Source organism: Eleginops maclovinus, chromosome 22, assembly GCF_036324505.1.
Source record: "Eleginops maclovinus isolate JMC-PN-2008 ecotype Puerto Natales chromosome 22, JC_Emac_rtc_rv5, whole genome shotgun sequence".
Lineage (NCBI taxonomy): Eukaryota > Metazoa > Chordata > Actinopteri > Perciformes > Eleginopidae > Eleginops > Eleginops maclovinus.
The window spans coordinates 13,139,147-13,166,605 of NC_086370.1; the positions used below are offsets into that span (position 1 = coordinate 13,139,147).

At 38.8% G+C, this 27,459-nt stretch overlaps 3 protein-coding genes across 5 annotated transcripts; 2 read left to right on the forward strand and 1 right to left on the reverse strand.

Moving 5' to 3' along the window:
* Positions 1–458: 458 nt before the first annotated feature.
* On the reverse strand, positions 459–3,849 carry plaua (plasminogen activator, urokinase a). The gene is made up of 11 exons (XM_063874429.1): positions 3,697–3,849; positions 3,054–3,158; positions 2,921–2,966; positions 2,694–2,832; positions 2,525–2,607; positions 2,387–2,434; positions 2,114–2,294; positions 1,868–2,013; positions 1,626–1,766; positions 1,392–1,540; positions 459–933 (listed from the first exon to the last, which is right to left on the reverse strand). The coding sequence occupies exons 2-11, from the start codon at positions 3,102–3,104 to the stop codon at positions 739–741; spliced, it is 1,179 nt and encodes a 392-aa protein (XP_063730499.1). The 5' UTR covers positions 3,105–3,158; positions 3,697–3,849; the 3' UTR covers positions 459–738.
* A 6,560-nt stretch (positions 3,850–10,409) lies between these two features.
* LOC134858473 (inhibitor of nuclear factor kappa-B kinase subunit alpha-like) lies at positions 10,410–17,547 on the forward strand. Of its 2 annotated transcripts, XM_063874396.1 has the most exons (22): positions 10,410–10,662; positions 11,221–11,361; positions 11,445–11,539; positions 11,645–11,762; positions 11,850–11,919; positions 12,001–12,089; positions 12,194–12,283; positions 12,385–12,509; positions 12,800–12,907; positions 13,070–13,205; positions 13,424–13,624; positions 13,984–14,086; positions 14,392–14,515; positions 14,593–14,744; positions 14,841–14,902; positions 14,971–15,080; positions 15,238–15,287; positions 15,948–16,056; positions 16,209–16,356; positions 16,499–16,548; positions 16,879–16,978; positions 17,186–17,547. In XM_063874396.1, the coding sequence occupies exons 2-22, from the start codon at positions 11,257–11,259 to the stop codon at positions 17,243–17,245; spliced, it is 2,205 nt and encodes a 734-aa protein (XP_063730466.1). In that variant the 5' UTR covers positions 10,410–10,662; positions 11,221–11,256; the 3' UTR covers positions 17,246–17,547. The 2 variants fall into 2 exon arrangements, with proteins under 2 accessions (XP_063730466.1, XP_063730467.1); XM_063874397.1 differs by lacking the exon at positions 10,410–10,662 and having other exon boundaries at positions 11,645–11,769.
* Positions 17,548–19,345: 1,798 nt separating this feature from the next.
* On the forward strand, positions 19,346–27,148 carry erlin1 (ER lipid raft associated 1). Of its 2 annotated transcripts, none has more exons than XM_063874434.1 (12): positions 19,346–19,492; positions 20,427–20,555; positions 21,127–21,208; positions 22,071–22,117; positions 22,210–22,271; positions 22,376–22,501; positions 22,615–22,688; positions 23,330–23,388; positions 23,528–23,619; positions 23,761–23,850; positions 23,960–24,039; positions 24,910–27,148. In XM_063874434.1, the coding sequence occupies exons 2-12, from the start codon at positions 20,443–20,445 to the stop codon at positions 25,069–25,071; spliced, it is 987 nt and encodes a 328-aa protein (XP_063730504.1). In that variant the 5' UTR covers positions 19,346–19,492; positions 20,427–20,442; the 3' UTR covers positions 25,072–27,148. The 2 variants fall into 2 exon arrangements, with proteins under 2 accessions (XP_063730504.1, XP_063730505.1); XM_063874435.1 differs by having other exon boundaries at positions 19,420–19,567.
* Positions 27,149–27,459: the final 311 nt, after the last annotated feature.

A 27,459-nucleotide genomic window follows, 5' to 3' on the forward strand; every position in this document is an offset into this window, starting at 1 on the left:
TGCATTTGTAGTCTCTGAAAAGTAACAAGTGTAGATTAAACCTACAACTGTGTTCGGTAATACGAATATTCACTCAGTTTGGATGTCATTGTTGTTTATACTCAAATACTTGTGATTTTCAGTTTGTTTGAAACTCATGAGCATCCTGTAGGTTATCTTTTACCAAACAGTGCCCTCCAGTGTTTAACTTAGGGACACATTCACTACAGTACCTAATGAACTGAATTTAGGCTTTATATTTTTCAATTACTGCAGTTAATTTGGTAAGCTATATATATATATATATATATATATATGTATTGTAAGACACACATTTATGTCCTCTAGCAGAAGCTCGCTGACTGTGGCCCTGTGAAAGTAAGTTTGTGTGTAATAACTTCATGATTTGAATCATGAAGAGTATGCATGCAAAAAACCTACACATTTTATTCCTGGAGAATAATGAAAACATAAACATGTTTTTCAAATACTTTGTTTATTATATAAATAAAACACTCAATAGCAAGGCCAGCCTTTATATTAAATTATTTTTAAATTAATTACATAAATAAACTTATCCTCTTGATGCAAAAGCAGCATTACAAAAAGGATACACTATATACAATAAAATATATTTAAAAAAAACATTCATTTAAAACTTTAACAATAAATATCTCTGCAAAGTATATTGATTGAACATTAACTGCTGCCAAAGTTTCATCTAAAGAATGAATGGCTCGAAAGGTATCAGCCACAGCTTCATTTTTGGGGATAGAGTGATCCTTTGGTGTTATCTGGTAGCCCGGTTTTTTCTGCGATCCACTTGTTGTAGTTGGTGACTTGAGTGTAAACTCCTGGTTTGTTTCTCTTGGCACAGCCTTCGCCCCAGCTCACCACGCCAAACAGAAAAAACCGCCCTGCCGCTTCACACACCAGCGGACCACCAGAGTCACCCTGAGGGGGGAGGAACTGTCAGTCAGTGTTCACAGATACATTTAAAAAGTAGGTTATTGTGAACTCTTGTATGGACACCAACTGTCTATAAATCAAGTGATGAAGTCATCAAATGAACATTTTGGAGGGACCAGAGAAATATGTTTTGCAAACAATTGCTTCTCTGTCATTGTTGTGCATGACAATAAACAACCTGATATGATGTAAAAAACATTAGAACGTTAACATTTCAAATAAGATCCCAAAATCTGAACACTAAAAATAAAACAAACCTGAGGACAGAAGACATATTAAGTCTAACTTTAGGGAGAGGAAGGAGCAGGCCTTAAATGCTACTGAAGCTTGAAACATGTTGTATATTTACATTTCAACTTCCTTTAGGTTCTGTTCTTTAAACACTTATTGGTGCAAACGTTTAAAGCCTTAAGACATTCATTCACACTGGGTTCTTTGCTCACCTTGCAGGAGTCGGTGCTCCAGTCAGGGCTAGCAGCACAGATCATGTTCTCGGTGATCATATCTCCATAGTGCGATTTACTTGTGCAATCAGACTTAGGGAGCAGTTGCACCTTGGTCTCCTTTAGGTACTGTGAATAACGCATCGCCACTGCAGCAAACAAAAGTAAGAATTAGGGAAATGGCTGAAGGATCAGACATGACTCTGTAGGTTAGAGGTTTTGCAGTATACATACAGTTTCTCTCCCACCCAAATCCTGCGATGCTGCACTGAAATCCTGCAGGAAGCTGAGTGTGAGCAGGAGGAAGACACACCGTGCGTACAGATGCTGACCTCACCGCACTTCCTCCATTTCTGCTTTTGATCTTCAACAGTGCTAAAACCCAAAGACAAAGCTATGAGTCCTGCACACAACACACCCACATGACTATGTTCCTGTCTCACTCTCACACATAATCACAGGTCAATTGTGCACACCTATGTCATTGTTATAGTTGGCGTCATTGTATTGTTTGTGGATGATCAGTTTTTCCACAGTGAAGCTCTGTTCCCTGTCAGCATCTGTTTCATTAAGGGCAGTCTTCCCCAGGTATACAGACAGATGCCGGGTTTGAGTTGCTTCTCTGAAAGAAAAACAAACAAGTGTATTACATACCAATATGAGTCATATTACCATTATGAGAAATTGCAGTGGAGGAAATTATGCATTGTGTTTTTTCTCACCCGTTAGTGAAGCAGTGTGCGGCTGTCAGAACCCAGCCTGGTGCGATGAGAGAGCCACCACAGAGGAAACCGCTACGCCGATGAAAGAGAGCAGCGACCCAAGGGTGCGACTCTATGGGTGTAAATGAACCTCCCACAATTTTATTTCGCCTTCGCTCAGTCCTCTCACCACATGTCAGTTCTGCAGGGACACACAGGATGGATCAGTGAGTGATACTGAAGGAAATCACAAGATGACAGTGAGAAAAAATAGTGTTTTAGTAATAAAGCTACCTGTATCCACAGCCGGTGGAGGTGTAGGTGTCACTGTCAGTGTAGAGCCTGCATAGGATCAGAAAACAGAGATTGTAAGAGAAATAATATTAAAAATACAATACTTCAATGTTTTTTTAATTCCCAGTTGAACCTTACATCTGGGAATGTGGCAAAACTCTTTCACAATCCTCCTTCCTCTATGGACAGGGCACCATGGCATCAAGCTCTTGTCAGGATTCCTAGCATTCAAGTAAAGCAATATTAAACACGCTATACCCCTTTTTTTACACATCTGAAACCTGATTGTTTATTAATTTAAGTTTACCTGCAGTAAGAATGGTCCCCAAGTTCCTTTGAAGCTCCTGAAAGGATGTAAATCCTGTTCCAGTTGAGACATCTTCTGCCGTAAGCCGACTCAGATTCAAATCCCCTGTAACTGCTCCCATCCCCGGATAGACACATATCTAAAGGATCATTTCAAAGAACATTTAATATCTCTCAGCAGATACAACAAATGCAGAATATTAAGCGATGCCCTGACAGTTGACTTACCCCTGTTTTTGCCTCGGCGTTTAGGTGACCATCCTTGAGAAAAAGTCTGAAAGAAGCACAAACAAGCTTGGTTAAGACATTTTCGTACCCCCTTGGTATGACTATTAAATTACTTCCTTTTGTCATTGCTTACCAAATCGAAATGGTATGCTGCAAAAACAGCGAGGATGACGAAAAGGTTCATCTTCACGTCTGGTTTCACTTCTCTTTAATGGTGATATTTTCTTCTGGAGGTTTACTGAAAAAAAGGAAATGAATATTACAGACAAGGAACTAAAAACAGGGTTAGTTTGAAACTCCTGTGCCCTTATTAGGAGATAATGTTAAACGACATAACAGGACAGAAACAAGTGAGTCTCCTGACATGTGATTTTGTGTCTGGGTTTTTGTGCACCAGTTCACACGCTTTCACATTTCTGCTGATTTCACATTGATATTTATTGCTTGGGAAAAAACTGTGCTGTCGATATTTTAATATGAAAAGAACAGATATATGATGCTAATTGCATGCACTTGGTCCTGTAATAGTCTCTATCTGTGCAGTGATTGAAATATCACTTTTTTAAGTTGATTACGCCATGGCATGTTGACACTATTAGGCCTACATTGCACTAGTTTAACACAGAATCAACTTGATAAGGATAAAAGAAAACAGTTATATTTGTACAACTCAACTTTTGATACACAGTTGTGCATGTTAACTTGAATTGACCAACCATTTATACAGTAACTTCTTATATGTTGCTGAATGCCACAGCTTAAAAACATAAATGTACCTTTCTGTCCACAATTGCAATCCAGATGAAGGTCTTTGTTATTTCTTCCAGTTGAAGTGACTGTTGTTTCCTCTCTGTATCCTCTGATATGCTCTCCTGTCAGGACTCGCTCTGTTAGTCTCTCTGCTGCTGCAGTGCTGATCTCCTTACATCACCTCCCATTTAAAAACACTCAGCTTCATGTGGGAGGGGTTTAAGAGGAAATATGAAAACTTCACTGGAACTCAATTGCTGATCAGCAAAGTGTTAACCAAATCATTTGTCATGTCTTGTGACACACACACTGCCAAAACCCACTCCTTCCCCTTAAACCGCACTGATATGTTCAAAATAGTATATCCTAAATTGGTCATGCGTGCAATAACAACTGCTGCAGCTGTAGGTGTAGAAGAGCACATCATACAACATTCAAAGCTAGTAGTACAAGGTTTGAGATTCATGAATGAAATAGTATTTGAACATTCCTCCTGTTTAAGAAATGTGAGAATTAGAGACAACAACATATCATAAAAAAGAAACATCATATTTAGGTATTTGCATAATATGAAGCTCTAATGTACAAATGTACTGCATGTTGTTTTACTTTAACATTGAAGCAAACTCAAGTGCTCTTCATGAATTCAGTAAAACTAGAATTTAATTCATGAGTTCCACATGTTCCCTTGAAATTGTCCTGCAGGAAATGATATAAAATGTGTTTCCACGTGGCAATGATACATACTGTATGTATTATGTACAGGCTTCGTCCAATTTTCCATGGAAACACTTTTTTTTTTGGAGGCATCGTTACTTTGAAGAAAACCTTTCTTACGGTTTTTTGCACCAATTCCAGTTTGGTCAGACTCAAGGGAGGGGAATTTCAACAAATGTTAAGATATTTCTTTGATTTACACACCACTATGCTCAGGGGTTCTTCATCATTCAATTATACAGATGCTTAATTGAGTAGGTTGATGGCACATGATTCATTAGTACATTTATTTTTTTGTTGTTGCCTGCATTGGCTCTATATAACAAGGAATACCCTTAGCTAACTTATATTTTAATATATTAATTCACACATTTCTGAAAAATAAGACTGGCTGTGTTTGTAAGTGAAACAGAAGTGATCTCACTCCTTACAAAAGCACACCTTGCAGTTCATCTTAACTGAGTTATATATCCTCTTGAATCATCGTCCGCCTGTGACTACATGCAGACAGCATCATCATGAATCAAGCCTTCCGTTAAGCACCTATTCCTGAAAAATTAAGGAATTAAAGTTTATTCCTAGATAAGTGAGTTTAGGATATTATAAAATATAGTTTGAAGTCCCAGAAATTAGTGTTTGATTCAGTATTTGACTTTTCATTTTATCCTTTACCTGCCTAACATTTACCAACTCATAAAAAAAGCAACATGTGATAGAGCACATCACAACCACATTTTGCACAACTTCCCTAGACATTGTTATATATTTTGGAGGGGAATTTCTAAAGAATACCTCACCAAATGCTCTGACGCCTGTGTTACTCACATTTCCTCTTGTTTGATGTTGACAATGGTCAGATATGACACCTTTGTGCCAGCTTTGCGGACCGGAGAATTTTACACGATGAGTAAATGCCTATGACATTCATCAAGCCAACATACTTTTACTTCATAAAAAAAAGAATGAATACATTTGTTGACTCCATGTAGCATTCTCTGATAAATGTCTATCTAAAACTTCACACAGGTGTTTCACCAAAAGAAGTACGTATTACAGAGAAATTTGCCAACAGAGGGAAATCCGGGACATTTGTGGTCGAAGGCAGCTGGTTTGTTGATTTTGACGCAAGCTTTCCTCCTCCCCCAGTCTGGACTGGACACCTGTGCCCTAAAGGCGTACAACACACACTTGAGTTCCTGGCATCAACTTGCTGTTATAAATCTCTTCTAGATTTTCTTTATTTTTCACAGTTGTATTAGAGGGGTGAGAGGTTGATGAGTATCTGTTATAGGCCTCATGCATGAATTACCATGTGAACTATTGCATACTATTACAATATTTTTGATATAACAAGCCCAATAAAACCATTAAAATTTGTTCACTGCTCCTACAACATTAGTGTGTACATCCTACACATAACATGTATATATTTCTAGAGACAGTGGGCGGACACACTGTCTTAATGTAGAGAAAAATAGGAAGGAGAACATGAGACATGGAATCATTATTTATTTATGCCTAATAAGATCTCAAATTAAATTAGACTCCACAGAATTGACCACTCCCATCATCAGAGGATGGTCACCTAATCTTCTATAAGGAACTTTTTGTCAACTCTAGGAAGGGAAGTCAATTTACTTTTTGAATTCTGATCATTAGATGTTGAAGGCTACTGCAAAACTTCTCTGTGTAACACCCTGCAAGTCATTACGCTCTTCACAATACTGTGTGTAAAGAGAGAATACCTGGTAAATAGACGGAAAACCATTTTCACACTCCAATCTATTCACACGGCGGCCGAAATGGGATTTCTCCGCAGGGTGGCTGGCATCTCCCTTAGGGATAAGGTGAGAAGTTCAGTCATCCGGGAGGGACTCGGAGTAGAACCGCTGCTCCTTCGCGTTGAAAGGAGCCAGTTGAGGTGGTTCGGGCACCTAGTGAGGATGCCACCTGGGCGCCTCCCTAGGGAGCTGTTCCAGGCACGTCCAGCTGGGAAGAGACCGAGGGGTAGACCTAGGACCAGGTGGAGGGATTATATCTCTTCGCTGGCCTGGGAGCGCCTTTGAATCCCCCAGTCAGAGCTGGTTGATGTGGCCAGGGAAAGGAAAGTTTGGGGCTCTCTGCTGGAGCTGTTACCTCCGCGACCCTGACGGAAAAGCGGGAGAAGATGGATGGATGGATGGATCTATTCACACTTAAATCATCTGACACTTAAAGGTCACTCAGATAAAAATTCAGATTAAATGTTTTTTCTTCTTCTCTATTCAACCACAAGATACTTCCTCTTTCAGGGTACTGAGTTCAAGAATAATTCCTTGTCTGCATACATTGAACTTTGTTTCATTTTCACTCGGTTGATTGTAACCTAAAGCTCATTTCAGTCAGAACATTAGATTCCATGACACCTTCATAATCTACAAATAAACAGAATTAACTTTTTGGTGCAACTTGTTGAAAAAGCAAAGGGATCTAAAATCAAACTAATATATAATTAAAATAAATGTCATTCATTGTTTAAATATTGCTAAGCAAATAACTAGATAGAATAGATAGACAGAATCGGAGGATGAAACCCTCTTTATTAGTCACATACATGCACACAGCAGAGCTCACACAGTGAAATTAGTCCTCTGCATTTAACCCATCCTAGTACTAGGAGCAGTGGGCAGCTATCGTGCACCGCCCGGGGAGCAATGGGGAGGGGCGATTGGAGGTGTCCGGTGCCTTGCTCAAGGGCACCACAGCAGGGCCTAGGAGGTGAACTGGGACCTCTCCAAGTAGCAGTCCACTTTTCGTATTTCAAGTCTGTTCGGGAACTTGACCCTACGATTCCCAGTCCAAGCCCCTACTGACTGAGTCACTGCTGGACATAAAAACTAATGTCTTCAATCATTCAATAATATATTTTCTCACAGAGGAGAACAAACATAGCAGAGACAGTGGAAGATGGTAGACATTGTTACCAATAACAGCACTGGCCCTCATTGCGTCAGCATTTAATCATTGCTTTGACCATGTTGTCACATTTTCTCATGAGCTCATCTTTTGCTCGATTGAGAAATTATGAGTTCTCCTTTATCGGTGAAAACCTCTGAAACCCCAAACTGCCTAACACAGAATCAAAATGATTTATACACTTGATACCAAAAATGTGTCATAGTTTTTTCATAGTTTAATAGATTTATTGGTCCTAAAACATGTTCAAACAAATGTAAAAGCTTGGCATGTGTTTCTCACGCTTGGAAGTTACCTATTTAAATACCTTTCTGTTCAATGATTGTACATCCTGCACATAACATGTATATATTTCTAGAGACAGTGGGCGGACACACTGTCTTAATGTAGAGAAAAATAGGAAGGAGAACATGAGACATGGATTCATTATTTATTTATGCCTAATAAGATCTCAAATTAAATTAGACTCCACAGAATTGACCACTCCCATCATCAGAGGATGGTCACCTAATCTTCTATAAGGAACTTTTTGTCAACTCTAGGAAGGGAAGTCAATTTACTTTTTGAATTCTGATCATTAGATGTTGAAGCTAGTGCAAAACTTCTCTGTGTAAAACCCTGCAAGTCATTATGCTCTTCACAATACTGTGTGTAAAGAGAGAATACCTGGTAAATAGACGGAAAACCATTTTCACACTCCAATCTATTCACACGGCGGCCAAAATGGGATTTCTCCGCAGGGTGGCTGGCATCTCCCTTAGGGATAAGATGAGAAGTTCAGTCATCCGGGAGGGACTCGGAGTAGAACCGCTGCTCCTTCGCGTTGAAAGGAGCCAGTTGAGGTGGTTCGGGCACCTAGTGAGGATGCCACCTGGGCGCCTCCCTAGGGAGCTGTTCCAGGCATGTCCAGCTGGGAAGAGACCGAGGGGTAGACCTAGGACCAGGTGGAGGGATTATATCTCTTCGCTGGCCTGGGAGCGCCTTTGAATCCCCCAGTCAGAGCTGGTTGATGTGGCCAGGGAAAGGAAAGTTTGGGGCTCTCTGCTGGAGCTGTTACCTCCGCGACCCTGACGGAAAAGCGGGAGAAGATGGATGGATGGATGGATCTATTCACACTTAAATCATCTGACACTTAAAGGTCACTCAGATAAAAATTCAGATTAAATGTTTTTTCTTCTTCTCTATTCAACCACAAGATACTTCCTCTTTCAGGGTACTGAGTTCAAGAATAATTCCTTGTCTGCATACATTGAACTTTGTTTCATTTTCACTCGGTTGATTGTAACCTAAAGCTCATTTCAGTCAGAACATTAGATTCCATGACACCTTCATAATCTACAAATAAACAGAATTAACTTTTTGGTGCAACTTGTTGAAAAAGCAAAGGGATCTAAAATCAAACTAATATATAATTAAAATAAATGTCATTCATTGTTTAAATATTGCTAAGCAAATAACTAGATAGAATAGATAGACAGATTCGGAGGATGAAACCCTCTTTATTAGTCACATACATGCACACAGCAGAGCTCACACAGTGAAATTAGTCCTCTGCATTTAACCCATCCTAGTACTAGGAGCAGTGGGCAGCTATCGTGCACCGCCCGGGGAGCAATGGGGAGGGGCGATTGGAGGTGTCCGGTGCCTTGCTCAAGGGCACCACAGCAGGGCCTAGGAGGTGAACTGGGACCTCTCCAAGTAGCAGTCCACTTTTCGTATTTCAAGTCTGTTCGGGGACTTGACCCTACGATTCCCAGTCCAAGCCCCTACTGACTGAGTCACTGCTGGACATAAAAACTAATGTCTTCAATCATTCAATAATATATTTTCTCACAGAGGAGAACAAGCATAGCAGAGACAGTGGAAGATGGTAGACATTGTTACCAATAACAGCACTGGCCCTCATTGCGTCAGCATTTAATCATTGCTTTGACCATGTTGTCACATTTTCTCATGAGCTCATCTTTTGCTCGATTGAGAAATCATGAGTTCTCCTTTATTGGTGAAAACCTCTGAAACCCCAAACTGCCTAACACAGAATCAAAATGATTTATACACTTGATACCAAAAATGTGTCATAGTTTTTTCATAGTTTAATAGATTTATTGGTCCTAAAACATGTTCAAACAAATGTAAAAGCTTGGCATGTGTTTCTCACGCTTGGAAGTTACCTATTTAAATACCTTTCTGTTCAATGATTGAATGGCTGCAACCAAAACTCAAGGATCTACTGTATATCGGTTTAATGTTACAAATATTTGAGAATCTGGATTAACAACAGACTGATTCTTAAGAACTATCTACTGAAGGGGTCAACCAGGCACAGGCCAATGGTCCAAAAGTTTCAAAGTGCAAAATATAAATTGTTACTCAAAGAAGCAGAGCAACTGCGGTGATTTTATTGTGTTTATTTGTTATTTTACTGTACATATTTATTCTTGGTGCATTTGTCCCTCTGGGAAAGGAGGTGTTGATAATGGTATGTAACATTTCAAAAAGGACCAACTGATTATTATTGTGCCAATGAGCATTTGGCACCATCTAGTGAACACATTCAGACCTTGTCCAGGATTTAGAAAATACAAATAAAAAACGAAAGAAAGAAAGAAAGAAAGAAAGAAAGAAAGAAAGAAAGAAAGAAAGGAAGAAAGAAAGAAAGAAAGAAAGAAAGGAAGAAAGAAAGAAAGAAAGAAAGAAAGGAAGAAAGGAAGAAAGGAAGAAAGGAATTAAGAAAGAAAGAAAGAAAGGAAGAAAGGAAGAAAGAAAGAAAGAAAGGAAGAAAGAAAGAAAGAAAGAAAGGAAGAAAGAAAGGAAGAAAGGAAGAAAGGAATTAAGAAAGAAAGAAAGAAAGGAAGAAAGGAAGAAAGGAAGAAAGGAAGAAAGGAAGAAAGGAATTAAGAAAGAAAGAAAGAACCCTGATAGGCCTATTCATCACACTGTTGATAGTTAATCTATCAGTTTTACACTTTGTCAACTTGTCAGGATGTGGGTGACATTGGAAATCCCCCAACAGAGGGAGTAGTCCTGCAGAAGAAAAAAGCCCAGACCAAACGCGCATGCGCATAACTACCATATCTGTCATTCTACTACACTTTCACTTCGTTCAGATATCGACTGGCTTTCCACGCAAACCTACAACAAAACAACCCTTAAAATGATATTTTAAAGCCGCGTTAATGGACTATAAACAGTGAAGGTATAAGTTCGCCGGCTAAACCTTCTTGCTGACACACTATGTAAGAAAACGAAACGAAAACAGGGTTAGCTAACTCTGAAAAACAATGTTCTGACTACTAAAGTAAGACATCTACCAACTTCGGGTGAGTTTATAATCTTTGTGGTATGAGATGTTGCTATTAGGGGACTTTTTGTTCAACATAGTCTATCTGTGTCTAAGTTATGTGACTATCTATCACACATGCATTACATTGTAACATTGGCTATCCAACCCCCAAAATAGGCTCTTTTATTGTTTGACTAAGACAGCTTACTCAACCATACAGTACGATCCATGTGCAATTTCAAGAGCAGAACATGAGATTAAAGGCATAATGCAAAAAATGATTTACAAATATTTCAAAAAATAATATAAAAAACAATACAATATTACAAAAAACAGCGAAAAATAGAGTGAACATATATGTTTGCAAGTTAGGTAGAGTGGGAAATGGTTTGCTGATACTTGAAATGAAGACATACTATTATAATGCCTACTCATAAGTAGTAAAGAACATTTCTCTTCTAAAAGTCACACTGTTTAACTTGCATAGGCCAATGTGTAGATGCATTAAAAAGAGGCTTTAAGAACAGAACCCTTGCTGAAGATCTGCAGTAATGTTTTTGAGGAATGACATGTTTTGTATTTTGACCCTTTTTAGCTGAGGTCTCTAACAGACTCCAGGAGACCTAACACTATGGAGCGGCCTGCACTCAAACAGAGCCAGCTGTGTGGCTCCTGGGAGATGAAGGAGAGACTTGGGATGGGAGGCTTTGGACATGTCTACCTGTACCAGCACTTAGTAAGTTCAGCCCTCTATCATTCATGCTAAGGAGAATATAAACTGCAGACATATCGTTTATTCCCACTGTGTGTTTGGAGCAGGAGTTTGGGGAGAAGATTGCAGTGAAGCTTTGCCGCCTGGAGCTGAACTCCAAGAACAAAGATCGCTGGGGCAGAGAGATTCAGATCATGAAGAAGTGAGTGCAAGTCATTCACTTTTGTCCACACAGCAGCCTATAGACAAACTTCTCTGTCTTGTTGTCAAACCATTGATGGCATGTTGGGCTCTCTTTCTGTTATAGGTTGAACCACGTGAATGTTGTTGAGGCCAGAGAAGTTCCTGAAGAGTTGAGCGTCATTGCTTTAAATGACTTGCCTCTGTTGGCCATGGAGTACTGCTCAAGAGGAGACTTACGCAAGGTACCATGTGGGTATTTTATAGAGACCCCAAACAATGTGTTGTGTTTTCAAACATTGCAATGTTAACCTCCATTCCTCTTTGTTTAGGTATTGAATAAACCAGAAAATTGTTGTGGTCTGAAGGAGAGTGAAGTCCTCATGCTCATCAGTGACATTGGTAATGTTTCCTCAGTTTTCGCTTTAACCCATGTCAATCCAAATTGATGCATAAATGTTTACAAAATGGTTTTCTTTATAGGTGCTGGTATCCAGTACCTGCATGAAAATAAGATCATTCACAGAGACCTAAAGCCGGAGAACATAGTTCTGCAGGAGATTGGAGGAAAGGTGAACTTGTTTTTTACTTGCATGGATCATGTGTAATCTTCATTGTCATGTATCTAATGGTTTAATGTACTTACTCTCATTATAAAAACATTGTTTCCTTCTAGCTTGTGCATAAAATCATAGATCTGGGTTATGCAAAGGACCTCGATCAGGGCAGTCTCTGTACATCCTTTGTTGGAACTCTCCAGTATCTGGTAAGTCTGGCATTAGTTGTGCATTGCTCTGCAAGAAATGTTGCTGTCGTTTAATAGTCAACAATCAAGCCCTGTTTTAAAAATGTCTCTTTTTGTGCCAGGCTCCAGAGCTTTTTGAGAGTAAACCCTACACTGTGACTGTGGACTACTGGAGCTTTGGGACAGTGATCTTTGAATGCACGTGTGGCTTTCGTCCCTTTTTACACCACATGCAGCCTGTACAGTGGTGAGTCAACAAAGCAGTGATGCTTATCTTCAAATTATTTATCATTTTATTATTATTGGTTGAATAATTATTATTTAATTATTGGGTTGAATAATTATTATTTAATTATTCAACCCAAGCCAGGATTTACAGGTACAGGATACAAAAATGGTGGTATGATTTTTATTGATGCTCCATGATCCATACAGATTTTCTTTTCTAAACCTGTTTGAAAAATACTATTTGTCTGGTTTTCAGTTTGTTGGCTTTTTACCTTTAATCTCAGGTTGCATGTTTTTCTGTTTTTTTAGGACAAGTAAAGTCAAGAACAAAGGTCCCAAAGACATCATAGCAGTAGAGGACATGAATGGAGAAGTCCGATTTTCCGCACATCTCCCGTATCCCAACAATCTCAGCAGGTACAGACAAAAAAAGATCCTTTTACACACCAGTCACGTGTCTCCCATTCTTAGTTAAATACATGCAATAACTTGTGTGTGTGTGTGTGTGTGTGTGTGTGTGTGTGTGTGTGTGTGTGTGTGTGTGTGTGTGTGTGTGTGTGTGTGTGTGTGTGTTTACAGGCCGATGCTGGAACCAGTGGAGTCACTTCTACAGATGCTGTTACTGTGGGATGCTGCGACACGTGGTGGGGGTCTCGATCCTGACACAAACAAGCCTTCATGCTACACAGCTCTACAGAATATTCTCAACATGAAGGTAAATAATATGATCCTTAAATTGAAACACAATTTAACCAGGAGGTATTGTGTGCGTTGTTATTGTTTATATAGAATAGAATAGAATTATTTTATTGATCCCAATTTGGGAAATTTTTATGTTGCAGCAGCATACAAACAAGGCAATATAGTTACAATACAAACATTTCCCAGTTACTACAATGCTACCCTCCTTGCTACGTGTCTTTTTATCTTCAGGTGATTCATGTGTTGGACATGACGTCAGCCCAGCTGCACTCATTGGTTTTGGGTGCGGAGGAGAGCTTACACTCCCTGCAGCTCTGTCTGGAGACAAACACACAGACACACATTCCCCCCCTGAGTCAAGAGCTGCTGCTGGAGACGGGAATGTCCCTCGATCCACGCAGACCGCCCGCGCACTGTCTGCCAGAGGGATTGGTATGTGACAAACAAAAAAATACCTAATGTCAAACATACCCAGCCACAAGTATGTACGCATAGATGTCCTACTGATGTTTATCTCCATATTTAAATACATATTGTGTTTGTGTTGAAACTTTGGTTAATTGTGGATTACACTGTTATTCTTTTTTATGGTAACTAAAATTCCTTTTTTGCACAGCTGCATTACAGTAAACATTTAGCTTTGTGGAGTGAAAAATAAATAAAGGAAAGACGCTCTGTAATATCTTACAATGACACAATATGTGTGCTGATGAATATACTTAGAAATGAATATATGAAGATTGTTTGTTTCTCTCTGGGAGAATCAGTGATTTTTTGTTCTCTGCTTTCAGCGAGGCTGGGACAGCTCCATAGTCTTTCTGTTTGATAAGAGCCTGACCAAGTACTCAGGACCGCTGACTGCCAGACCTCTGCCAGATAGTGTCAACTTTATAGGTGAGATACGTAACTGTATATGAAACTGTAAAAAGATGTTGTGTTGTCAATTGAAAAAAACCCAGAAAACTTAGGATTGTCACATTTGTAAAAAACGAAATGGTAAAATAAATTGCTAGATCTTTAGCAAATAAGATTATTACTGATAAACATCTTGTGAATTTACATTGTTAAATTGTAAAATTTAGTTTTCCTTCTCAGTTTAGAATGAGTTTTTTTGAGTGCACGATCTTTGTTAATGTTATAACCCCCAAATACTTAGTTATATCTTACTAATTTAATGTGGTAATTGTGTGTCGCCTCAGTCCGGGAGACTAAGACGCAGCTCCCACTGTCTGCACTGAGAAAGGTGTGGGGGGAAGCAGTCAGCTACATCTGCGGACTGAAGGAGGACTACATTCGCCTGTTCCAGGGACAGAGGGCAGCCATGTATGTGCACAACCACACAAACAAAAACATACACCCACACTGTGAAAAAAACTTGACTTGTGTTTATGTTTTTGTAGGCTAAGCCTGCTGCGCTACAACACCAACCTAACTCGGTACAAGAACCTGCTGTTCTCCCAGTCTCAACAGCTGCGAGCCAAACTTGCTTTCTTTAAGACCAGCATCCAGCACGACCTGGAGCAGTATATAAAGCAGAGAAGCATTGGTGTCTGTGAGTGGATTTTAATCTCATGCTGTGATACATGAGCAAAGACATTTAAGGCAGCCTTCACTGAACTTTCCCTTCTTGTTGTGTGTTTTTCTGAAGCTTCGGAAAAAATGTTGAAGACCTGGCAGGAAAATGAAGAGAAGGCTGATGAGTTTACAAAGGTAGGACCGTTCTTACTTAGCTGCATTTATTTAAAAACACAACATGCTAAGGATGTTTTCTGCTGTAGGTTGCAGATGTGGGGTATCTGGATGAAGATATAGTAGCCCTACATTCTGAGATTGTGGAGTTGCAGAGGAGTCCAATTGCAAGAAGACAAGGGGATGTAATGGAACAACTGTCAGTATCTTTGTTACATAAATGCTATATTCATTCCCTTAAAACAGTTCACATTTTCTCAAGCCTGTCTTAAAACAGATTGTGTAAAGACAGACCTCAGACGTATGAATCAAACTGTGGTCTGCTAAAGTTAACTCTATGTCTTCATTTTTTTCAGTGAGGAAAAGGCGATTGAGCTCTACAAGCAACTGAAAGCTAAATGCAAAAGTTAGTACAAATTATTTCACATTTAAAGTACTGGTCATGAATTACAGAGCCTTCTCTTGTTTTGTTTATAGCCAATTACAGTGCAGTCTGATAGTGATTGTTACTTGATACTAGTAGGTTGCATTTAGACCTGTCAAGATAATTACATTATTATATTAACAATAACAATCAAGTATTATAGTTACAATATGTGAACACAACAATCAATTTAGCAGACTAGATTTAACCCTGTTGTGTTTACATACTTGCTTGTTTACACTAGAATGGCACCAACATTTTAGCTAACATGTTGCCACAATAAACAGAAGGATTTCGGCATAGCAAAGACATAGGGCATTTCTTTTAACAGAGCACAATTCTTCTTTCGATTTATGTATTTATTGGAATATATCATTTTTATAGGATATTTACATATTTTGCACACATTTTTATTGCGATGAAGTTAAAGTTCATAACTCTTGTTCTTGATTGATTATGCTTTGATATAATTGTCTTATAAGTGTTACAATGGTCCCAAAATGAAATGACTATCCTTTATCGCGAATATTTCTGGGGCAATCTTCTTTAAACAAAAGGGGTTATCCTGACAGGCGTAACTGTGCTTTTATAGATATAAATTGTGTCTATTTAAATGGAGTGATCATAAGAGTATGTGTACAGGTCCTGATCCTCCACATGGCTACAGTGACAGCTCGGACATGGTGAAGATGATACTCCAAACAGTTCAGAACCAGGACAGAGTGCTGAAAGACTTGTACACTCATCTGAGGTAATTATACAGAAGTTTAGCTAAGAAGACAGACACACACACACACATGCAAATATACAACACAAGTTCAGCACAGCTAAGGAATCATTTTACAGTTCCTGTGTCCTTTGTGGTTTACATCATCCTTCTCTTTTTTCCCCTTTATTCTGCAGTACAATTCTGGTGTGTAAGCGACGCATCGTTGATCTGTTTCCTAAGTTGGAAAGGGCCGTAGTAAACATAAAAACTGCAGAGGCAGCAGTGATGCAGATGCAAATGAAGAGACAGAAGGAGTTCTGGTACCTTCTCAAGATTGCCTGTGTGAGTTTATAACAAGAGGGACTCCAGCAGATACTCTTAGCTATCAGCCATTTCAAAGCTTCAGGGGTGATACTGCAATACAGTATTTATTGTGTATGTCAAGTAATATAGTAGCTAAAAAAGTGTATTGTTGTGTCTTTAGGCCCAGAACAATTCTTCTTCACAGTCACCTGTACAACAAACCACTGAAAGGTAAGATCTAAAACACTAATATTCGAATACACAGTTTGAATCTACAATGTGCAGAATGAGTTCAGTAGTCTCTTTTAATCAGTTGATGGATTTGTATAGTCACAAAGTTGTCACAAGAGGTCACCCCATGCACCTAAAGTTTTGCAGCTTGTCAAGTTAGCAAGACTCATAATAATCTCCTTAATAACTTTGACTTGAAGGCAATGATATGGACCCCTCACCATTCCTGAAATATATTTATTTTGTTTTCTTTAGTGTACAATCTTGGCACTTATTATGTCAGAGGTTAAACTCCTCCACCCTCAACAAAATGTGTTTTGTGTGTTTCAGTGAAACGGTTCATCAGTTACTGGATGAGAATCAGCGCTATCTGAGTCAACTTAATTCTCTGCTGCAAGACGCCACCCAGGAGTTGGAGCACAGTGTCATGGTATGTTACACAGGAGATCCCTAAAATAACTCACGTATTTGTATGTTGTTTTTTACAGCTGCGTCAGTCATTTTAGCAATTGAGTATGCTACAAATACTTGAATACAATGAAATTCAAGGTTTAAGTTTTGTGAATGGCATGAAAATGTTTATTACATGATAGATGAAGAAAATTCTAAATTTTAAATGTGTTTGTTTTCTGCCCAGGATCAGGACTGGAGCTGGACTCAGTATGGAGCAGTGACAGCCCAACCTCAGAAGATGTAGAAACTGACCAAAGATTTAGGAGTCAGAGATAAAACTTTAAACAAGTGCCTTATCAGAGTTACACTATCTGTAAGCTTTGTGATTCCATGATGTGTCTATACATACATGTACTGCTGTAAGACAATTTATGGGACAGCATGATATGGTAAGCTATTCATGTTTTAACTTAAATATGTATTATGGAGTTTTAGCTGTAACCAAGACTTATTTATTTTACTGCTATTAAATATTTAGCGTAAAACAATGCTGCTGACAAACTATGCATGATGGAATGTGAATAAATTTACGAAGTGTGTCTCAAATGGTTTGACTTTTTTCTTGAAGTGTTAATCTGTTAAAAGTAGAAAGTATGTGGTTATTTACATTCACCCAGTAGACCAGACAACTGTCTGCACACATACAGGAAATTACTTGTTTATAAAACTCTGGGTTCAAAATTCTCTTGGGAGTTGCAGAAAAAAAACAGCAGAAGAAAAAATGATTATCATCATGCATTACATTTTTGCTTCTCACATTTTTTTTTATATGAAATTGCAAAAGAAGGATGTTAGTCAGAATACCTCCCTCTAACTTCAACAGAATATTATGTTTCATACTGTTTTAATCATAAAAGGAAATACACTCAGTATACACTCCTGCCATACAGTTTCTTTGAAACAATCCAAAAGAACGATAGCATCTATTCTTTTAATACTATGCATTATTAAGCTCAGTGTAGTTTATCCACCTAAAGCAAGGCTCATTTTAGATTTCAGTGCTATATAAGTCAGTAGTGCATCAACATATTATTATGCAGGCACTAAAATGGAATATACTACAATATGTTAATCTTTAAGTGTTTATCAGCCTGACAGCAAAACGAAAGTATGAAAGACTGGGGTAAAGAGTGTGTAGATGGCGAGCCATCTGAAGACAGTGATAGGTTGGTTCTAGCCAATAGTGTCTCTGATTTACATATTGTCGCTAAGCATCATGGGAAATTGACTTGCTGATCGCATTTAAAGAATATTGTCCGCTTCTACTATAACTTTAACATATTTTACATCTTTTAAGCCACATACGCATAGCATGAGAACTTTATACGTAACAAAGAAGACGTTCCTCGTTGACAGCATGACACCATGACAGTAAACGGTTGTACGTTACTGCCTCATATAACAACCACGCCTCCTCCTTTATACTTGGATGTGAGGGCGATCTGGCTGCGACATCTGTCACCCCATTGATCGCTAGGGTTTATTCGGCTGATCTGGCTGGCTAGGCGGGTGTCCCCTTCCTCCCTCACCGCTCCATGTGTGTCCCTCCCGACGCCCCGCGCTCGGTGGAAGAGGACTCGGTCCCCCCGGCGGATGATGACCATCTCTCGGTGTACCAGTAGCTGCGCTCCCCTGCTAGAACCTCCAAACAAGCTCAAGGCCCATTTGTAGGAGAAACGTAGGGAAGTTAAGCTCCAAGCGTCAGACACATCCAAATGAGGCGCTGCACGTGGCAGTCTGCCTTACTTTTTCGTCTTTAGTTTTACATCTGTATACTTTTTCCACACATTTCATTTTTACTTTATTTTTTAGTTCTAATTATTTGTTTAGCATCTCTTTGTATTTCGCTGTTGCAACACAAATATTTCCCAGTTTGGGATAAATAAAGATGATTCTGATATTATCACACTAAAATCATCAAGAAAAGTACTCAGATCTTGTACTAAAGTCAAAGTAGCAGTACCATAATGTAGGAATTATCTCTGAAATGTAATGGGGTAGAAGTAAAAACTAGCAGAAAATGTAAATACTTAAGTAAAGTCCCTCAATGTTGTACTTAAGTACAGCACTTCTACTCACTTAGTTAGTAAGTAAATCTACTTCGTTAGTTTACACAGTTTACACCACTGAAGATCATCCAACAACATTTTACCTTTATGGCATAAACGAATAAAGTAGAGTGATTTAGACGGGGAATGTTCTCCATTGTGTATTATTAAGTATTTATGCATGTTTAATGCATTGTATTTGTTTAAATGAAATACATGTTAAAAACATATTTAATCTCTTTAAAACGAGAGAATATTTTTTATTTGACGTGTACTTGATTTATTTTCACCAGTTTGAATAAATAGTGCAATAATCTAATGTTTCCGACAGCCCCTGAACGCAACATAATGTAACAAGTAAAACCGAGAGCTAAACCTGAGGGAGGCGGGCTGAGGGGGACGGTGAATGATAAGACCAGAAGGGGATACGCTTCGTTACAGTGGTAATCTTATTTATCATAACCAGCCATATATTCTTACGCGTAAATGTTCGTAGTTTGATTGAAGCGTTGTACCAGGTAAGTTAACTCATAAAGCTTTACGCTAGCAGCATAGCAAAGTTAGCATTAAGCTAACATTACTGACGGAGTTGCTGACTTCCAAACCCAACCCGAACGGAAAGCTAGCTAGCTTAACGAGCTAACACTAGCCAGGTTATCGTTAACGAATGAATTGTGTGTCAGCCTTTGTTGTAACCATCTCAGCGCAAAAACCCTCGGTTCAATATGTTTATTTTATTAAAGGAGACATTGCTCCATATGTTGACAGAGAGGTGATTCGCTTTTTTCCTGCAATATTTGTATTCTACACGACAGCTAATGGTGTATTTTAGCATTACCGTTAGTGTATAACATACTATGAAAGCACTCACGTTGGGATTAAACCTCGCTGTCACATTAGCATGAAGAATAAACTTACTGCAGAAGCGTTTACATGTTAAATAAAGTACGTTGAAAGACTGGGATGTGCTCAAGTAACGCATTTGACCTAGGTGCACCTGTGTTGGGATCAACTAAGGAAACATCTCCCTTTCTCAACCTCAGTCTGGTGTTGATAACTGACAGTCATATACAATATGCAAGCTATGAGACGCATGTATAATGTTTTAGAACAAGACTTCCTGGGCTGTTAATTTAAAAAAAGAAATACACAACTACAGTGAATCTGAAGAGTGATAGTGCATTACTAATTTCAGAGCATTTACTTAATCTCGCTTGCTAACGAAGACTGAGACTTCAGAGTTTTTATTACCATGCCTTTAGAGTAAAGAGTAGTAAGTCTACAAATTCAACATGCTTGTAGACTTACTACTCTTTCTTACAATTTGGCTTGATTGTATAAATATTCTGTATGTTTATGCTTTTTCTCTCCCTCTAGGTGAGTTCTAGCAAGGATGACGATGCCGCACGTAGGGGCAATTTTTGGAGCAATAGCTGGAGTGATGGCCATCATGCTGCACTCCTCTATTCACAAGATAGAAGAAGGACACCTCGCTGTGTACTACAGGTATCAGACCCGTTATATTGTATCTGTGCCTGACAGTAATTACAATTATGTACCAAGAAGATGACATGGCATTTGTTTGTTAGATTGTATCGTGCATGTAAATTTATCTCGGATATGGAAATATAATCATAGAGTTTGCATGCTCCAAACTTGCTCGACCAAAGAGAGAAAAAGAAAAGAGGCTGTCAGCTCAGAATGGTCCAGTCCAAATGGGTGCATGTTCTTACAACTGTCTGACTTTTTACAAATGATTTAAATGTGTGAGAAAAAACAGTGGTTAATAATATACTCTACTGGTTTCTGCATGGAAGTGAAACCTCATGGAAATTAAATGAGTAGAATTTCACAACTATAATATATGGCCTATAACTTCAGATATTAAACCATAACTCTTAAGAGTGGTCATTGTATGGACAGAATAACAGAAACACCCTGTAACGTAAAGCAATGACATAACAAATGCATAATAACTGTTACACCTGAATCAGCCTTTCAGTCCCATCTCTTTTTTCCACTGTGGTGCATAATATGATGTTGAGATGGCCAAATCATTTGTTTCTATTTATTTTAGGGGTGGAGCATTGCTGACTACTCCCAACGGTCCTGGATATCACATTATGATGCCTTTCATTACCACCTTCAGATCAGTGCAGGTAAACTAACCTTTCAGCCCTGACCTGTTAGCTGAGTTAGCATAGCCATGTGCAATGTAAGATTCAACCAGAAGGCGTTGGCTGATGCATGAAATCCAGAAAGAGATCTTCTATAAATAAATCAGCAGCAGTATGCAAACAGTTGCAATTCACCCATGACTGCAGTGTATCTATTTTACACCGAGTGTATGCATGTTTTTTTGTACAAATTTGAAAATAATATAATCTTTTAAATGTGACAAACTAAATGGAATACATTTGTTATGCCACAGAGACCTTTGTTATTTGTACTTCCATATAATAGTATGACAATAGTTAGGTTAAAGACTGTTTTTCACTTTAAATGACATTGAATAATAATCCACGTAATAAATCCAAAATCAGATTTTGTTGGCATGAAAAAGGTAATTCCAGAAACATGAAAGCTAACTTGTTTTTTTCACTTGGTTAGTGATTGAACATCAATAATAAAATACTTTGACACTAATCTTAGGTCAAGATCCTCTGCCTATCTCTCTTCTCATGCTCAGGGCTTAGTCAACATTGCATGGCCCATTTGAATTATCTTTGAATAAACATCATTTTGTTAAACATCCTATTTCACAAAGTTAGTTATGAACTTTTACCATTTTAAAGTTAATATGTCACCTGTTTGGATATTGGCATATTGTCTTTGGTTAACTTTAAACAAACATGAACTTTATCTAGTATTCTTTTAGGAACAACCTGGAAAATGTATCATGTCTCATTTTAAACCCAGAAACATAAAAGGATCTGCGTAGAAGGAGAAACATCTTTAGCATTATCGGATCATGTGTGATCCGATGCTTTGATTATCATTGATTTTTGATTTGTGTTTCAGACTACTCTTCAAACTGACGAGATCAAGAATGTGCCTTGTGGAACAAGGTAGAGCCGAGTTTATTGATGTAGCTGTTAGAAATTGATCACTCATTCGTGAAGATGATTATTTTTTAAACTATGTTTTATTTTCCTCACAGCGGTGGTGTTATGATCTATTTCGACAGAATAGAAGTGGTTAACATGCTCGTCCCTTCAGCAGGTACAACACGTTATAATTGCAAAAGTTCCTCCTGTGGTTGAAACATTGACTGTGCCAGCTGCTTGGCATTTGAACAACTGTTGCATTTGTTACTTTGTTCGCAGTGGTGGAAATTGTGAGGAACTATACAGCGGATTATGACAAAACACTAATTTTCAACAAAATTCACCATGAACTCAACCAGTTCTGCAGTGTGCACACATTACAGGAAGTCTACATCGAGTTGTTTGGTGAGTCTGCCTTCAGCATAAACTGTTTCATTTTGATGCAATGCATAAGAGTTCCTAAAATGTGATACCTAGCATGTTGTGTATTCAAACAGCTGTTTGTATTTGTTTTTCAGACATAATAGATGAGAACCTGAAGACTGCTTTACAGAAAGATCTTACTGTCATGGCGCCTGGACTCACAATTCAGGTAATCAAACGAATGCGATCATAACTTGAGTGGCATACTACATAAAAAGACTTTGATTCAAGTCACAGTTACAGCAGTAACAGTTGTATCTGCTGGGGATATGAGGCAGCTACGGACCAATCAGCTCATTCAGCTGCTGTGTTGACACTCACTATCAGAGTGAGTGAAAGCGAAACAAAAATCCAGATTAATCTGGTCAAAATGGAGACATTGACTTCAGAAACATACCAGAAATTAAATCATTGTTTTGTTCTGCCTTGTGTTCCATACACCGCCTTGTAACAAATCCCACACATTATTTGTTGTATGCTCCTCATTGGATTCTTTTAACCGAAGTGTTCCCTAGCAGCTGAATAGCTTTAACCATTTCATGTTGACTAAAGGCTCTCTTTCCATCATCTTGGCTTGAGCTCAACTTACCGTAACACAGCCTGGCTGAGAGGGGGTTTTGGCTTTTAGAGAGGAGTGAAAGTCCACCTTGTGATTAATAACACAAGAGTACATTGTTAAAAAACACAATAAAAGTTGTAACTCAATTTATCTGATCTTTTCATGCGTTTGCAGATGTGATTTTGGGCAACGGGTTAAATCTATATTTTTCTCTTTTCATTCCCTCACACCGTTTCAACATCCTGATGAAGGCAGTTCGTGTTACCAAGCCAAAGATCCCTGAATCTATCAGGAGGAACTTCGAGCTCATGTGAGTGTGTAAATCTGTATTCCCTGGCGCAGTCTTGGTGCATGTTTCAATTTCTCTCCTGTTACCCACCCACTCAGTTCAAGTAAGACCGCACAGAAAGGAAAATATTTTCAAAATCCTTTTTTTCTGTGTATCTCAGGGAGGCGGAGAAGACCCGTCTGATGATAACAGCACAGACTCAGAGGGTGGTGGAAAAAGAGGCAGAGACTGAGAGGAAGAGGGCCATTATTGGTAAATGTGATGTTTCTTTACTGTAAATCAGCCAGAAAGGGTTTTTATTTGCTTAACAGTTTTGAGCTGCTTCCCCTTAAGTCCTTCATGTGTGACCCTGGTGTACAGCTGTTAACACTCGTATGTTTTTCCATCACACAGAGGCTCAGAAAGTGGCTCTGGTAGCAGAGATCCAGTTCCAGCAGAAGGTGATGGAGAAAGAGACGGAGAAGAAGATCTCCGAAATCGAGGGTCAGCTTTTACTTTTGTCCTGTCAGATGGATGTGTGTGTTCCTGTAAGCAGTGGAGACTGGTCTGTCATGTGTCCGTCTTATTCAACAACACTGTGTCTTTGTTTCAGATTCTGCCTTCTTGGCCAGGGAGAGGGCTAGAGCTGATGCAGAATATTATACTGCTGCCAAGTTTGCTGAATCAAACAGGGTAAAGAGACGCTGTTGGCATCATTTCACACAAATACTTCTAATGGCTTTTTATATAACCATATATCTACTTTTCTGTCGATGTGTTGTGGTTGAGGCAAAGCTGCTCTGAAATTATTCAGTTTAAAGCATCATTAATGCAAATAGCCCTTCTGAAATGCCGTTAGTCTGCCAAGTTTGGCCCACCAATACTGACACTTGAAGAGATGCACACCGTATTTGGTCACATGTGTGCAGCTGAGGATGATCAAGCTAAACAGGTTTGACTATTTTCTCCCACATTTCTACCTGCCTGTGCTGTTGAATCCCTTTTCCTAACTTAAAGGAATCATTTGCCACAAAATCCCCTGGTATTTTATTTGCTCATCACTGCGGTTGCTAATTTTAGCAATGCTAATTTGATGTTATTTGTGCTCTGAGCCCAGCTCTCTGAAAAGCATTTTCCCCTCAAGAACCAAGGTAACGAGGGTGAGTAACTGCCGGGGAAGTATTATACTATACCAAACCAGTTTTGCTTTTTGCAACATTACGATAGGCTGCTCTGATGAACCATTGTCCCCTGAGCTGAATCCGACCCTGAAGCAACTCCTGTTATGCGCAGTGTATTTAATATGTTGGAGTAAGTTACTGCTGTTGTGTGCTGTAGCACCTCAGCGCTTCCCTCTGAATGTAGATGATATCAACCTCCTCCACACTCCTGAATTCACTCTTTTTTTTTATAGAACCAAACGCTCCACAGGCGAGCCATCTGCAATGTTACATCCACTCTAACAATGCTGTAAATCCTCAGGTCACATTTAGATTCATACCAGAAGGGATCATGAGCCCTAACCCTATCCCATATCACTGTCTTTCTTCTCCGTGTACGCAGGTGAAGTTAACCCCGGAGTACCTGGAGCTGATGAAGTACCAAGCCATAGCAACTAACAGTAAGATCTACTTCGGCCAGGACATCCCGAACATGTTTGTAGAGGGAACCAACAACCCCCATAAGTCAGAGGCCCCCCCCCACGACGCTCAGACAGAGCACTGAACTGCAGATGACGGGAGGGATAGCTTTGCAGCTGGTTTGGTGAATAATAAGGCACTAAATGGCAAAGAAAGAGTGGGAAAGATTGAGGACAAGCAGAAGTGAGAGCAACGAAAAGCGAGATAAAAGGGAACGTTTTTTTTTTTTAACCTTCTAATCTTTTAGGAGGACAAGTTTTAGAAAGGAGAATGATGCCATAGTGAAAAATTAACAGCATTTTAATGCTTATGCCTGAGAAAGCGACAACAAGAAGTCGCCCTGATTTACATGTGCTTGCAATCAGTGCAGTGATTCACTCTGCTGTGAGATCTGCATCCTTTCCGTGTGTTGTATGCAAGAGGAGAGATTAATGATTTTTTTAGAATGCATTTCTGGTTGAGCTGAACTGGAATCTAACAGGTGACACTAATTAATAAAAGCTGTATGGTTTGTCTAATTGTGGTGTGGGGAGGTAATCTTCTCGTGGGCTCTTCTCTCTCAACATGAGTCAGTGGGAGGACTGTTGAATCCCACTTCATATCAAACCGGTCCAGCTGGCTGAAATCCTACAGACATTAAAACTGAGATTTTTTCCAAACAATAGCATTCTAGAAAAAGTGACCTCACTTTGTTTTACTTTCCCCTGATTTTTGCATAGATCTCTACAGATACTCAAGTCTTTAAAGGTGGAGGTGTGTTGTGTGTTCAGAGTTTATATAGTTAGTAAGCAGTGGTGTCAGATTAGTAGTAAAGCAGTTTATTTTCCGGTAGCTTGGTTAGTCTTTTGCTGTTCTTAAATATGTTTTAGTGCAGCTTCCTCAGAAGGACTTGAGATGCTTTACTAAAACCTGCTGTGGCATTTACTGTGAGTAAAAGGATCTCATCTTGTCCTCTTAAAGCTAATTTAAATCAATTGAAAATAAGGTAATTAATATTAGAGCGAACCAATAAAGCATTTGATTTATAGTGCCACAGGATGTTTCCGGATTTGTATTCCTCGTCAAGACGTCAGCACATCTTTCTTTCCTTCGTCTGGTTTTGATTGTTAGGGCCATCCATGCATGTGGAAATGTGTAGTGGTTTGATTCAGATGATATTTAGCGCCTGCAATTTTCTGCCAACTCTTGTTATGCAGCTTATTCAGATGTGGTGAAATGTAAATTCTCAGGAAATTGACTTTTATTTTGTTAAAGCAGTTGCTCAATGTTGCTGAAACAGAAGTACAAATAAAATTGGAGTCTGGTGACACAGTTTGGATAATCAAAGATTGGATTATCCACATTTTGAGGGCACCATGACTTTATTGTACCGTCTATTTGCAGTCGGTGCAAATAAGGTATTTGACAATAAGACAATGGCTCCTTTCCAATGGCAATGTTTATATTTTCCTGCAATCCAAGAATTGAAATGTAAAGTTTCCTCTTTCTTTGCTAAAGAAGGTCATTTTATTGCAACACAGCTCCTGATTACAGTATTCACTTAGAGAGAAATGAGTTAAACTTCTGTATGATAATATGAGTTCCAGTACTACACAACAACACGCTTTGGTTAATGCTGATGAAGCTTAAATAACATGCAAGTTGGTGCTAGTTACAATGATCTGTTTAAGCTTTTGGATTTTGTTCAACTCTACTACATAATTCTTCCACTATCAGAATGCAAGCCTTAAATACTGATGGGTTAGCCTAGACTTAATTATTAAGTGATTCTTATATACTAAAAAGCTCAGTTTTAACTTAACTGTGAGACCTCTTCAGAGCTTGGATGTACATGATGAGCTGCGGCCTCATCAGACTGTGGAGACAGAACCAACAGTTGGTCCTTCAGGTGTTCGGAAGATGCCGTGATGTTTACTTGACCTACGATTGGCACTAAAGGCTGCACTCTGCTCTTGCTTTGGTGGTGGGTTCAAATAAAGATGCAAAAGAGGGGAATTAATCACTCATGAAAATGATTTTTTTTTCTTCGTCTATATTTTGTACAATCTGTGAAAATTCAACATTATCTCCTTGTTTTAAAAGATTTATATGCAAAAATGTTTTCAAGTTTTGACAATGTTCTTATGTATAATAAAACCTATTTTGGTACCTCTCTTCTCCAACTGTGCTGCTTTGTGTGTGGACAGTGTGTAGTACAAGTATTCACCAGCAGGAGGAGAGCTAACTCCATCAATACTGACTCCTCTGCTCTTATAACTGAGACACGTGGTGATGGAACGACAAAAGAGTATCAGTTTAATAAAGTTAAAGGGAACAATAAACACCAACTTTAAGGTAGTGGGGACATAAGATGTTAATGGTAATGTAGTCGGTAAAGTACTCTTAAGTTAAAAAAGCAGCGTAAAGATACTCAAATGAAGTAGTTCTGCATTAAACATGGTGTTCAGACGCAGTAAAAGTACAAACGTATTAG